We start from the raw sequence: 15,332 nt of genomic DNA on the forward strand, positions 1-15,332 counted from the left end.
ATAGATAGATAGATAGATAGATAGATAGATAGATAGATAGATAGATAGATAGATAGATAGATATGATGGATGGATTGATTTCATTAAATGATGGCTCAATGAATTTGATTAGATGATTTGGACTGATGTAAATGATGGATCGATGAATGTATTAGATAGATAGATAGATAGATAGATAGATAGATAGATAGATAGATAGATAGATAGATAAATGGATGGATAGATCGAACTAATCACTAATCACACAGACACTTGTGATTAGTGATTATATCTCAGGATCTTCTGCTGTATCTCTGTAGGTTAATCTTCTGGAAGAAATTTCTCATAGTTTCTGTTGAAGTCAGAACATTTTCCTGCTTACTGGCAGCCAAATCAGACTCCTGCGGTCATCGAGAACAGGATTACACTTTTAAATCCCTTCTCTATCCGCTCAAACGCTGCCCATTTTGCGACAAGCGTCCCAAATCCCACTGCTAACCGAAACACAAACTTCAAACATTCCTGTCAAATCCAGCCAGCTTTTCAGCCGAGGCTCCACAGACGTACGTGACTCTGCATGGTCAATTTCCTCACACTGACTCCAGGAGGGTTTTGAAAGAAACACCTGAAGAACTTCTATGCTGAAAAGTTTTGAGATTTGTTTTTTTTCCCCTTCATATATGGAGCTGAGCTACAGAAAGGCGTGGGTGTTTTTGATATGCCTGAACTGAAGTGGAGGAGTTTTATTCCGGAGTTTTATCCCCTGTAGCTCGCTCAGAGGCCTGTCTCGCTTCAGATTCACACTTAAATCAGCGTCAAGTAAAACTCTGGGATTAAAGAGCCAAGAAGGAAGACAGAAGACAGAAAATATTTAGGAATTTGCATACTTGAGGAACAAACATGACCTGAACGCATGCGCGTGTTCCTCCACGTTCACGAATTTATCAGCCTCGTTTTCCTGTTTGTCTTTAACAGATGTTTTTCCAACAAGCAAACTATAATTAGGATAATGAAAATAATGAGAAATCATCTCGCAGGGGTTCACGTAATGTTTAAACACCACTCAATATTCACCCTGATGCTCAATATGCCTCTTGTAAGCTCCGCCTCCTGGAAAAAAACAACCAATTGACTTGCTAGTAAAAATGTTTAACAAAAATTAGCATGTTCCCAATATGCAATCAGAAAGAAAAGCTCCTTCAGCATGTATCCAAATAACCTAAAAAAATAATTTCATTTTTAATCTAATTAGATTTTAACAGCCGCTCCGGATCCAAGATGGCCGCTGAGCGGACAGACTTTACTGTAATGACTTTGGGTGAAAAAAAAAATCCATTGCTACCCAATGCTGAGATTTGAGAAATACATCTCTGTCCTGAAGTCACCTTGTCCTTGACGGACCTGAATCAGATCTGAGCTTGATTTCTCTCACTCTTACTCCGTCTCTGCCCTTTGTTCTCTTCTATTTTCCACTCCAGTGAATCTTCTCTCTCTCTTTCTCTCTCTCTCTCTCTCTCTCTCTCTCTCTCTGTTTGTCTCTCTCTTGATCCCACAAGGAGAATCAGATGCTATGTTTTTACAGAAAGCCCAAATTAACATCAGTCTGGAGCACTTCTCTCGCCTCCTCGCCTTACTCCTGCTTTAAAAGCTGATGAGCTGATGCCATCGTCTGCAAACCCTATGAGAATAAGAGAGAGAGAGAGAGAGAGAGAGAGAGAGAGAGAGAGAGAGAGAGAGAGAGAGAGAGAGACCCTGCAGCAGCAAAGAGGCAAAATACAAAAAAAAAATCAACAGAATTGTCTTAATCTCCTTTCTTTAAGAATTTATTTATCTCATTTTATATGGAATAAAATCCTGCTATTAACCGAACTGAAGAGTCAATTTGCACCAACAGACAGAGAAAAATAAATTTACAGACAAACAGACAAATGGACAGACAGGCAGATAGACAGATATATGGACAGACAGACAATGGACAGATAGACAGACAGATAAACAAATGGACAGACAGACAGACAGAATAACTGTCAGATAGCTGGATAGACAGACAGACAGAGAAATGGGCAGGAAGACAAACGCACAGACATAGAAGAAACTAAAAGACAGACGGACAAACAAACAAACAGACAGACAAACCGCCAGCCAGCCGGATGAACAGCCAGACAGGCAGAGGGACAGATAGACAAATAGACAAACAGCAGAATGAACAGACAGACAGAAATGGGGCAAAAATTTTAATGGATAGACAGACTGACAGGCAGACAGACAGGTAGGCAAATAGACAAATGGACAGACAGCTGGATAGACAGATTGACAGAGGGGCAGACAGACAGACAGACAGACAGAGAAATGGGGTAAACAGAGAAATTGACAGACTGACAACTACAGAAAGACAGACAGATGCACAGATGAATAGATAGATGAATAAACATCAAAATAAACAACAAATCTAGTTGGATAAACAAATGACTGGACAGGCAGCGTGGTGGAGAGACAAACAGAGAAATGATGAGGCAGATGGAAAGACACAGACAAATGGGTAAAAAGATAAATGGATAGACAGACAGATTAATGGGCAGACAAACAGACAAATGGACAGACAGATGAATAGGCAGACAGATAGATAGACAGAAAGATAAATAGGCAGACAGATAGATGGACAGACAGATGAATAGGCAGACAGATAGATGGACAGACAGATGAATAGGCAGACAGATAGATAGACAAAGATAAATAGGCAGACAGATAGATGGACAGACAGATGAATAGGCAGACAGATAGATGGACAGACAGATGAATAGGCAGACAGATAGATGGACAGACAGACGGACAGATGAAATATAGGCACAGACACAGAAAGACAGATTGATAATTAGGCAGATGGATAAAATGGACAGACAGATGGACAGATGGACAGACAAACAGACAGCTTTTTTTTCACTTCAGATCAGTAAAAAAAGCTCCAGGTCATGTTCTGCTTCATATCTACACAAAGTCAAAAGAATAAAGCCTGGCACTTTCACTCTGCATCAGAGCACCTTTTCATCCACAGCTTCACACCAAACGTCTAATTACTGCATTTATTTCTGCACATTCCATCTACACACACACACACACACACACACACACACACACACACACACATACAAGAGTTCAAGTGGATGTCTCAGAAAAGAAAGCTAAAGAAAAAAGGTGTTTCCATGGCAACCTTGATGCCAAAAAATAGGATTATTAATTGATTGACTTGGGGAGTAAAATGTGTCCAGGCTGAACTGCTCAGAAACATCACACAAAAACCCTCAAACAACAACCACTGGGGTGTAACAGGTCTGCGATCGCCATGGCAATGCACACCGCCCAACCAGGAAAGGAAATACATACAGATCAATAGAATGTAATCTGATGTCAAGAGAATTTCGGAGAGAAGCACAGAGGAAACCGATACATGGAGAAAACAAGATAAAAATAAAATAAAATAAAATAATCTGGAAAGTTTATTTGGTAAGATCTTCCAAAGATTTTTTTACTTATATCAACTTTATACTTGTTTATTATTTTTCTTTATTTCACACTTTATTTCCAACTTATGCACTCTTTAAAATGAAAGCGATCCAGAAAAAATACAGTTCAGGTGAGTAAAATCGAAAGGTGGAGAAAAAGAGTGCCGGGTTTCGAGGCTTTCTATTAGATATCAGAAACTTTAAACCGACTGCAAAACCCTCAATCATTTCAGATTCATATGTTATCTGGCTGTCAAGAAAGCGCGGAGAAGCCTGGCGTAGCACCTCGTGGCAGTGATTTCCAAGCTGTTAGTCCAATGCATATAAATCAAAAGTTGCCAGGTCTGCAGAATACACACCGGCACTGCTGCATTTGAGTGTTACCAAGAATTCTCTGCAGTCAAAAAAAGCGTCAATGTCTATAAAAAGACCGAATCCACACGTGTTTCGTTTATCCGGAATGTTGCGTCAGGTCCTTCAGAAACCCGCAGTGTTAATCGGATTGATCTCGGATCAGACATACGGAACGAAACAAACCTGCTTCTGCGATCGTAACATTCAAAAACATGCATGAGAGTAGGGTTCATTAGCGATCCAACCACATGACACGGTTCTTCCCAAAAATCACAAGAAGCACTGAGTCTAATGAAAAAGATGGGATTAAAGGATGAATTAAACTAGTGGTGAATTCAGGTGTTTTCTGGAAATTAGGACATGATTTGTCTGTACATTAGATTAGTGTGTGCTTTTTAAACATTCCATTCTCCATTTATTCCTGATTTATGGTTATAATCCACTCCACTCTTCTAGAAAGATGTTCCACTATATTTCATGAAGATTTGAAGGAGATTCATTCAGACCACACAGGGTGTTAGTAAAGACTTTACTAGGTATTGATGTAGGTGAGGTGAGGAGGCTCAATAGGTTTGAGGTCAGAGCTCTATAGCAGGAGATCTTCCACTCAAACCCCATGTATCTTCATGGAGCTGGCTTTGTGCACAGGAGGATTGTCATGCAGGAACAAGTTTACAAGTTTGAGAAGTAACAGTTTGGAGAAGAACCACATATGACTGGAAAAATCAGGTGTCTGAATAAGTGTAGATGAATATCTCCTTACAGAAAACGTACAGAAACATCAGAACAAGAAAACCCCTTCAAATGCAGGAAAACATAAATAAATGTAAATCACAAACCCTTTGAAACACTGAAAAAAGAAACCAAAGGTGAACTTACCGATTAACTCCTTATTTCTGACGTCTAAGGCCATGTTGCGTAACGCCGTAGCCACCGCACACACCACCCGATCGTTATCTATCCTCAAGAGCTCCACCAGGATCGGCAGACCTTTCTCTTTTCTCACTGCAGCACGGATGTAGACTGACCACTGAAGAGAAGGAAACACACACACACACACACACACACACACGGAGAAAGGATCACTAAGAGAGTAAAAAATTTTAACAAAAAACTTTTTTGCATATTAATTATTTCGTTTTTGTGTCAAAAACTCAAGGTATAAAAAGGTAAAAGAAAAATGCGTAGAAATGTTTTAATTTCACGAACAATGTTATATTAAATATATATAATATAAATATGATACATAAATTAACGTGAACACGTGATCAAATCACGAACATCATCTAGAGAAAGGAATCCCGTCTGAATAGGGCTCTGTTTAGTTTTGTACAGAAGATCGCCGCCCTGCTGGATAAGTTGAGTATGAATGAGTGTAAAATTACAAAACCAATAAATAAATAAATAAATAAATAAATAATAAACAAATAAATAATAAACAAATGAAGCCGATGCATTCATATTCGAGTGTTTGTAATACGAGCACGAAGCGTCCAGATATTTCATTGTCATCAAAGTCATTGCGTTTGGAATGGTCATGTGACTCACTAACGATCCGAATAGGCCACGCCTCCTACAACAATCACTGATACTTAGCATGAAAATGAGGACATCAGGAAACTCCAATTTTTCTATTTTCTTTCTCTCGTTTTAAAGGTGTATTGACCTTATAGTCTTCAGTAATACAAGCTTTGTGTGTGTGTGTGTGTGTGTGTGTGTGTGTGTGTGTGTGTGTGTGTGTGTGTGTGTGTGTGTATGTGTGTGTGTGTGTGTGTGTGTGTGTGGGTGTGTCTGTGTGTGTGTTGAATCAGTTAATTAGGAGAAGCCAGTTTCTCCTTGGATCTCTCTTTCCACCCACAACCACGCTGAGCTGGAAGTCTGGATGAAGCAAAAGCTCAGGGAGCTACAGGACTTTACAGGACTTTAGGGCTCACACTCGAGCTTTCTATCTATCCCTCTATCTCTCCATCTCCAACTCCATCTCCCTGCCCGGAGTGTATCGATCGGTCCAGCAGCACCACTTTGGACAGATTATGAAGCTCTAACAACAGAGCTAAAGTGAGATTTGGTCTCCAAGAGAAACGGAGAAAGAAGCAGATAGATAGAGAGAAAAGATGGAGGGGAGGCTCAAGGAAGAAGAACAAGAGACTGAGAGAGAGAGAGAGAGAGAGAGAGAGAGAGAGAGAGAGAGAGAGAGAGAGAGAGAGAGAGAGAGAGAGAGAGAAATAGGCAAAGAAGCTTCTCATTTAAACATCTGAGAGATTCCCAATTTCACACTTCCTCCTCTGTGCTCGTGCCTGGCACTTAGTAAACACACTCTGGATTCTCTCTTGGCGGAAAATTCGCTTCGAGTGTTTACAGCGGACTCGCGCCAGAAACCGTCGAGGAGGAGAAATTAAACGAAGTGGTGAATTAAAACGTTTTACTGAATTTACAGGGGAAATTACGACATAAACTTAAATAACGAGTTGTCTATGGTTGTGGCCTAGAGATCGAATTTAAAGGGGCTGCCCCCTTAAACTAGGGGCAATTCTCTCTCTCTCCCTGAATGTGTAAATGCAATAAACCCTTAAGAGTTGCTTTTTAGGGACAAAAATGTTAAGAAGCTGGGGGGTGCCATGTATCGCAATTTTAAATTCCTCATTCCAGTGTTCTTCACATTGTTCTTCACATTGTTCTTCACATTGTTCTTCACATTGCACTGCAGGCCACAGAACCTCTTGATCCTGTTTCTCTGATGCCGTGTACAGCTGCGGTCGAGGTTACACTCTATCAATACATTCCCTGTGGTGGTACAGTGCGATGGTTCGTCTTTATACATTTGCCCCTTTGATTCTATTTTTTCAAACACACACACACACACACACACACACACACACACACACATTATGCTGATTTACCTTCCAGCTCCCTGCAGCCAGGTTCTGCAGGGCTCCAGCTGCTCCTTCCAGCGTGTCCGGGTTCGAGCACTCAGAGAGCAGTAAGAGGTACGGCTTCACGATGGACGGATGCCACAACATCTGGATTCCTTTGGGGGGCTCGGCCGTGTCTGAGAGTGGACCAACACCATCCCACTGCAGGAGGAGACACAGAGTATTAAGCAGTTAAGAGACTTTCAAACAACTTCTTCTACCTATAGACACAAAAGCCACACCTCCTCCAACCCTTCACAATATTAGGCCACACCCCTCCACCTCTTTCACTGAAATTATAGATACATAGGCCACGCCTACTCCCACTCCTTCACTGATATTATAAACACAATTGCCAAGCCTCCTTTAAATCTTTTACTGAAACTAATAAACAAAAAGGCTACGCCTCAACCACTTCTTTCACAATATCAGACCACGCCTCCTCCACCTCTTTAACTGATATTGATAGAGACAAAGGCCACGCCCTTTCCCACTAACTCCACCCCTTCTGTAGTATAAGTGTCTCTGCCTGTAATAGATTTGTTTAAATCCACAGACATGTCTGAAGGATTATTTTGGATTTGTGGCGATTTATCTTAACAATGAACGACAAATCTGGCACAAGAATCCTGCTGCGAATCATCACCACACGACACTCAGAAAAAAAAACAGGAAAAAAGAGAATACATTGTTAGCGCCCTCACAGACATGCTAGCCTGGACATGTTCCTCAGAGCAGATGCAGTAATACTGTGTCTCCGTTAACGTCTTTCTCTCAGACGCTTTACACTGAGGATGAGGAGGCGGAGAAGAAGAATGAAGAGATGCCAGGGATCCTTTATGCTCCACGCTGAGCTGAACATGGCTAACAAATGTGTGTAACACACATTGCTGTCTGTAACACACCGAAGTCTCACCTCGGCAGCCAAACCAACCCTGAGCAGAAGATCAGAAATAAGCGGACGTTTTGTCAGGAGAGATGATGGGTTCGGAGGCTCGGGGGTGACCTACTTTCTGGCACAGAGACTCACAAAACACCTCAGCAAAAAAAAAACCTCTCTGCTTCTCATTTCTTTATTAATAAGAGCACATTCACTCGCTCATCCTGCTCCGAAGATCAACTCTGTCGTTTATTTGCTGGAGGGAAGAAGAACACCAGAGAGAGAGAGAGTGAGAAAACGAGAGAAAGAAAGAGAAACAATCAGACAAGCAAACACACAGACAAGGATGGAATGGAATGAAAGCGACAGAAACAGAGGAGGAAGAACAAGGAAGTGGGACAAGTAAAGAGTAAAAAAGACAGACAAAAAACGAAGCAAAACAGAGAGACATATTAAGAGAATGATGTGAGAGAGTGAGAGAGAGGAGCAAACAATAAGAAGAAACCGATAAGAAAACAGGAGGAAAGAGAGAGAGAAAGAGAGATACAAAGAGAATGACAAGAAAAGACAGAGAAAGACATTAAGAGAAAGAAAGACTCATTGTGAGAGACAGGGAGAGACAAACAGGAAGTTAGAGAGAAAAAGAGAACAAGAGACAAACAGGCTTGCTGAGAGGAAGAGAGAGAGGGAGAGACAGACAGGTAGATAAAGAGAGAGTGGGAGACAGAGAAAGACAGACAGGTATATAGAAAGAGAGGGAGACAGAGAGAGAGGGAGACACAATAGAGATTGAGTGAGAAAGAGAGAGAGACACCCAAAAAAAAAAGTTGATTTGCTCAGCAAGAAAATCCATTTTTCATCCCGAGTGTGGTTTTTATTCCTGTCTTCTTTCATCGTCTGGAAAACCGCATGTTTATTACCCACCCTGAGATTCCACCGTATACAGATACATCACACATCCAATATTCTCCTGCTCTTATTCCATTACTCGTGTTGATACTCTGGAGCTTTCCATTGTCCCGTTTATGAAACGCAAAAACAATCAATAGAGAAAAAAAGAAAGGAAAAAAGATCAGCTGCTTCTTTCTTCATGTTGTCGTGTGTCGACTTTATTTCTAATCATCTTTCTAATCATCTTTATAATCATCTTCATAATCATTGTTATAATCATCTTTATAATCATCCGTTATAATCATCCGTTATAATCATCCTTATAAACATCCTTAGAATCATCTTTATAATCATCAAAACTCCCCACAGTTCAATAACCCGAAGCATAAATGTGCAAGAAATAAAGAGATTGTTTTTCAATTATACGCATCTGTGAAGCAACTTTACTAATAATGAAGCTGTTGGAGTAACTCCTGGTGCTGTTTGTTTGTTCTGTTTCTCATTTGTTTTCTTCTCCTCAAATTCATGTTCTGGCTTGAGCCGTTTATATAGAAGTTCCACCACCTGCAAAACTCCTCCATGAAGCTCAATAAGGTCATTAGGAAACGTAGAATCACCGTCTCACTCTGGATGACTCTATAAATGTTACTATAATATGTTTTTTCAGCAGTGATACAATGCCCCTAGTGCACAAAGGGTTAAGGGCCTCGCTTAAGGGCCCAAGCAATGCAGCTCGTCGATACTGGGGCTTGAACCTCCAACCTTCTGATCAGTAATCCAGAGCCTTAACCACTGAGCTCCTTAACATGGTACAGGTATTTACACATTGAGTCTCCATTTACTGTTATAATGAGCTTCACTCTTCTGCGAAGATGTTCCACTAGATTTTGTGGAAATTTGTGGAGATTTATTCAGCCACAAGGGTGTTAGTAAAGTCAGGTACTTATCTAGGTGAGGTGAGGAGGCCTGGGGTGCAGTCGGCGTTCACATTCATTATGTTTATTAGGGGTTTAAAGCTCTATAGCAGATCTTCCAGTGCAACACATGGATGTTTATGGAGCTGGATTTGCGCACCAATGTCATACTCCAGCATCCAAAAACGTCCGATACAATTGTGTGCCTTTCAACTTTGTGCTAACAGTTTGGGGAAGAACCAGATATAACAGGAAAAGGCAGGCGTCCCAATACTTTTGCCATACAGTGTAATCATGCTCCTGTAGTGGGAATAGCAGGAATGATGTTTCTGCATATTTAATTCCATCCTCTCTTTTGCTAAAATTGCAGATTTTATCACACTATTTCTAGAACGGTGTATTTACACCATGCCTTTATTTTACAGCTGCACTGTGACCCCACCCACCACCCCAGCCCCCCACCACACCCCCAAGGCGTCTGAAGGAACCCTGAGGACGTGTCTCAGAGGACGAGACGACGTGCGCAGCGAGTAAATGATCGCTATCTAACGAGAGGATCTATTTCAGGTTGAGGGAAGGTGTAATTACCTGACTGACTGTCTGACTGACTGACACGTTTACTGTCACGAAGCTGTAATCACACGAACGCTGACTAATTAGCAGGTGTTTACTGAAAAGGAACGAGAGAGAGAGAGAGAGAGAGAGAGAGAGAGAGAGAGAGAGAGAGAGATTTGCTGACAAACATGGAGAAGAGAGCGGCTCAGACAATGATATGTAGCATGCTATTACGCTATTGTACGTCTTACAGCATTACATATATTTTGTACTTTTCTGACACATACAATATGAGCAAAAGTTTGTGGACACCGAAGCATAAGGTTGGCATGTGTTTCTTTTTGAACGTCCCGTCCACACGTAGTCTCTATGGGAAGATGTTCCACTGTAAATGTATAAGATTCGTACAGCTACAAAGGTTTGTTAGTAAAGTCAGATAGTGATGTAGCTGAGGTTTGGAGGTCTACAGCAGGTGATCTTCCACTCCAACCAATGAAAAGCAGATCTTCATGATAAAAAAAAAAAGTTTTCTGTTCTCAGATTTCTCAATCAATCATTTGTTTTTATTTGAACTTTAAAAATAAAAAGTTAGCAATAGTTTTTGTATCATGCAGCATTTTCTACCACAAATCTGACAAGAGGAAGAACCTGATGATCCCGAGCGTGTTGCAGCGGCATTCAGGAGAATACAGACATTGTGCCAGTCAAGGCCGTCCACTCGCATCTGCTTCGCTGCTCGCATTTAACACTTCTTTACAAGCAGTGGAATGGAGAAGAGAGAAACGAAGCTGTCAGCTACAGGAACACATTTTTCTCCCAAGGCCAAATCCCAACAACTTGAGCAGAGCTTTCATTCGGAAGAAACTCGACATTTTCATAAGAAACGCAGCTGAGGCGAGGCGGCGAGGCGAGGCGGCGAGGCGAGGCGAGGCGAGACACTGACACGCCCGAGATGTTTAAATCAAGCCGGAGCATCAGAAGCTGCTGGTTTAGTGGACGCTCGTGTTTACATCCTCGCCTCCTTCAGTCAATTAACCGTGCTAAATGCTAACAGCTCAGCTCTGACCTGGAGCTCAGGCGGATTTAGCAAGCTAGCCAGCTGCCACTCAGCGATAAATGATTTAGAGGAGTACATTAAGCCTCCACTCGCCTTCAGGCCCCAGTGTCCTGTTTCAAAGTGTTTCACTTCTGCTGGAAAACCAGAGAGCTACAGACTCAACGCCTCACACGCTACAGCCGATTATACAGAACAGAAACGTCCAGGAACAAACGGAAAAAATGAAGAAACTTATAATATCAGTGTATCATAAAAATAAATAAATATCATAAAATATTTCCTTCTGTATTAGGATCAATGAATCAAACAATTAATCAATCAATTAATACATCAATCAATCAAAAATCAAACAATTAATAAATTAATCAATCAATCAAAAATCTAACAATTAATAAATCAATTAACGAAAAAGCAAAACCCTCTCTCTCTCTCTCTCTCTCTCTCTCTCTCTCTCTCTCTATATATATATATATATATATATATATATATATATATATATATATATATATATATATGTATATATATACAGTACAGACCAAAAGTTTGGACACACCTTCTCATTCAAAGAGTTTTCTTTATTTTCATGACTATGAAAATTGTAGAGTCACACTGAAGGCATCAAGGGCTATTTGACCAAGAAGGAGAGTGATGGGGTGCTGCGCCAGATGACCTGGCCTCCACAGTCACCGGACCTGAACCCAATCGAGATGGTTTAGGGGTGAGCTGGACCGCAGAGTGAAGGCAAAAGGGCCAACAAGTGCCAAGCATCTTTCGGGGAACTCCTTCAAGACTGTTGGAAGACCATTTCAGGTGACTACCTCTTGAAGCTCATCAAGAGAATGCCAAGAGTGTGCAAAGCAGTAATCAAAGCAAAAGGTGGCTACTTTGAAGAACCTAGAATATGACATTTTTCAGTTGTTTCATACTTTTTTGTTATGTATATAATTCCATATATAATTCCACATGTGTTCATTCATAGTTTTGATGCCTTCAGTGTGAATCTACAATTTTCATAGTCATGAAAATAAAGAAAACTCTTTGAATGAGAAGGTGTGTCCAAACTTTTGGTCTGTACTATATATATATATATATTACTGATAAATTTTGAAAATATTAAAATTTTAATAACTTTTTTAATGATATAATCCTAATATAAAAACTCTGTACGTTTTTATTGACACTGATTTCCAGGTTTAAATGTGTACTTTAACTGCACAACTTTCTTTTTAATACATAAAAATATAAATAAATCAAGAAGTATTAAAAAAAAGAAAGATCTATTAGATGAGAGAGAGATTGGATGAAAGTGATCGGATGGAGAGTGGATGATATTGGATGTGTGAGAGAGAGAGAGAGAGAGAGAGAGAGAGAGAGATTGGATGAGAGAGAGAGATTAGATAGTAAGAGAGTGAGATTGGACGAGAGAGATCGGATAAGAGAGTGAGGGGTCTGATGAAACGTTTAAACACAACACACTCCTGTGATGTGTATTAAAGGATTTAGATTGATTACAGAGAAAGAAAGACGACGAGAGATCCAGGATTGGATTTTAAATCCGAGACGCAAACCAGCGATCCGATCCGATGTCCAACTTGATGGTAAAATTCAGAACTTACAAAAGAGAAACTCCTCCTGCAGCGTTTAATAAAAACCGCTCTCGATGGAGCGATCGCTCCGATATTGTGAGATTCGAATCAAGGCGTATTTTTTTTTTTTTATTGCACCGTGTTCTCACCAGGAGAACGCCGTAATGGATGGACACCTCTTTAATTTAATTTAGACAAATTTATTCAGGATTAAAGCTACAGCCTGAACCTCATCCATCACCTTTACACACTCCGGTATAGTGCAGCTCGCTGGTGCCCGCGTCCTGTCATCTTCAGTACACCTCAAACACCATGTGAGAGACGGCACCTGCGAGGAAATTAGCGCTCATGCAGAGGCACAAAACCTCAAAACGATGGTGATTTATCACATCTGGAACAGGACGTCTCTGATCTCATCTCATTTTCTACCTACTGCATCCAACAACCCTGAGACACGGAGATGCAAAAAAAGTGCACTAAATAAATAAATTTGTTTGTTACAGGATATTTGTAAAATATGCGACTAATAATAAAAATATGTACCTTTTAGGATTGGATTCTGGTTTTGGAGAACCTTTGTACCTTGCAGGACCATTACTTTATCATAGATAGTTCTGCTCAATACACACAAAGTATAAAAGCATCTAAAAAAAACTCACAAAAATAAAAATCCTGCAAATGATCCAATCCTTTGTGATTCTGATTGACTGGAAGTCCAGGTTCGAATGAATAATGGACTGTGATTGGCTGGAAGTTCAGGTGTGTGAAGTGGAACGTCTATGGTGAATATGCTGATTTGCATAAAAGGCTGGAGGTACAAGATGAGAAGAAAAACATGTTCAAAAGAGCAACAGAACCAAAAATAGCACCAGGAGTTCATTCCAACATCTTCATTAAAGTTATAATCGTTTTTCATTTTGATCCATTCAGTCAGTTTTTCTCTGCAAACATCAATAACAGCTTGAACTCCTCAATGCTGGGAAGTGACCATGGTATCAGGTGATAATCCACAGCAAGATGTGAGACCTTACACCATTTAAATCTCTGCTTCACCTCAGGACGTCCAAAGCTTGATTTTTTTATCTGGGAGTAACATGGAAGTAGCAGTGGAGTTCATGTGATCTCAATTTTGTTGCTTTGGATTATAATTTATACCTAATACATTTTCTTTTCGTGATATTGACACGAAACATTGAGTATGAGCCAATCATGATACAAATCCGATTTTTTTACTACAAACTACTAAAATGTGATCTGACATTATATAATAGTGAAATAGGCATCGCTTGAGCACACACCGGACAGTAAATGTTTACCAAACGGAGGATCTTTACTCCAACAAATTTCTGATGAGATTTTAATCCACATCGCTGCCAGGAATTTGAAGTTTTAATGCTGTTGGCATCCACCCTAAACCCCTCTGCGCACTGGGAACCGGATGAACGCGGCCCACAAAAACCTCTGCTAATTGCTTCCCCTCTCCTGCCAACACCAGCACAATCCCCACCTGATCCAGCACCTTCTTTTTCTTCTTCTTCTTCCCCCAGCAGCCCGAACTCTCTCCGTCTTTCCCGTTGGAGTCGCTGCACAGAAGTCCGTCCAGCTCCTCGGTGCCCATCTGCTGTCCCTGAGAAGTTTCCGCGGCCAGTCGGTATGAAAGGTTCCTCAAGATGCATACACAGTTTTCGATGGTCTGAGGAGAACAGGACAAAGATTTCATACAAAGATCTTAAAACAACCTTCATCCTGTTTATCTGGTACATTACAGACACACAAAAAAGGAAAAGAAGAAGAGGAAGAAGAAGGATGACCCGCACGTGTTAATGCTCCGCTGCCGGCCAGCTAAATAGCGATCAAATCAAATGCATTAAGCAGCCATCATTGACAACAACGACTCGTCCGTCGCTTATCAGACACGAAAAGGTTCTCTCGGTTCTCGTTCCGTTTCTAAAATGCACTAGAAAGCCACGTGTGCTATCACACATCCCAAAGTGGCTAATGATATAATTATATACTTTTGTCGCCCATTTAAACGAGATGAAAGAAAATCCGTTCAGAAAACACGGCAAGGTCGATCCATCGGCCTTTAACTCGCGCTCCATTTAACGAGGTATTAAAGGGAGACGCAGTAGCAGTGGGAGAGGGAAGCCTGCCAGGCAGTGCGGGAATAAATGCGAGGAAATTACGATGAAAAATGACTGACTTGCTGCGACTGGTTGTTTTACTGCTGTTCGCCGAGCGAGGAGGACGAGCCTCTCTGCAAACACGAATAATGACCGTAATCAGAGAAACACTGCCGGAATTACGCTCCGGCATTTCAGACAAAAACACGCTGACGTGCATAATTCGCTCTTTCAGCCAGGCTTAGTAAAGTTCGAGAATAACAATTTTGAGAAATAAAGTTTGCACAAGATGATTGTATTACATTCACATTTATGGCATTTGGAAGACGCCATTATCCAGAGCGACTTACAACTGAGCAGGGGAGGGTTAAGGGCCTTTCATAAGGGCCCAGCAGTGTCAGCTTGGTAGTGGTGCAATTTGAAGCTGTGACCTTTCGTTCCAACGTCTTAACCACTGAGCTCTGTAGGAGTTGTGGAGCAAATGGATTCAGTTCTTTAACCTACTAGACTTTCTAATTTAAACAGCTAAACTCGAGTCTCCTGGATTGTGATACGCTACAGTAGCTTCTAGTAGAGATGAT

At 40.8% G+C, this 15,332-nt stretch overlaps 1 protein-coding gene across 4 annotated transcripts in view; it reads right to left on the reverse strand.

Moving 5' to 3' along the window:
- Nucleotides 1–15,332, reverse strand: part of ctnnd2a (catenin (cadherin-associated protein), delta 2a) — a 219,696-nt gene that overhangs the window by 21,949 nt on the left and 182,415 nt on the right. For 3 of the 4 annotated variants that reach the window (XM_046833632.1, XM_046833630.1, XM_046833633.1), the window contains 3 exons: nucleotides 14,136–14,321; nucleotides 6,734–6,907; nucleotides 4,713–4,863 (listed from right to left, as the gene is read on the reverse strand). In XM_046833632.1, coding sequence (XP_046689588.1) covers nucleotides 4,713–4,863; nucleotides 6,734–6,907; nucleotides 14,136–14,321 — 511 coding nt within the window. The remainder of the gene's footprint in view (nucleotides 1–4,712; nucleotides 4,864–6,733; nucleotides 6,908–14,135; nucleotides 14,322–15,332) is intronic. The other variant, XM_046833631.1, reaches the window with a different exon arrangement.

This window comes from Silurus meridionalis, chromosome 21 (assembly GCF_014805685.1).
Source record: "Silurus meridionalis isolate SWU-2019-XX chromosome 21, ASM1480568v1, whole genome shotgun sequence".
NCBI lineage: Eukaryota > Metazoa > Chordata > Actinopteri > Siluriformes > Siluridae > Silurus > Silurus meridionalis.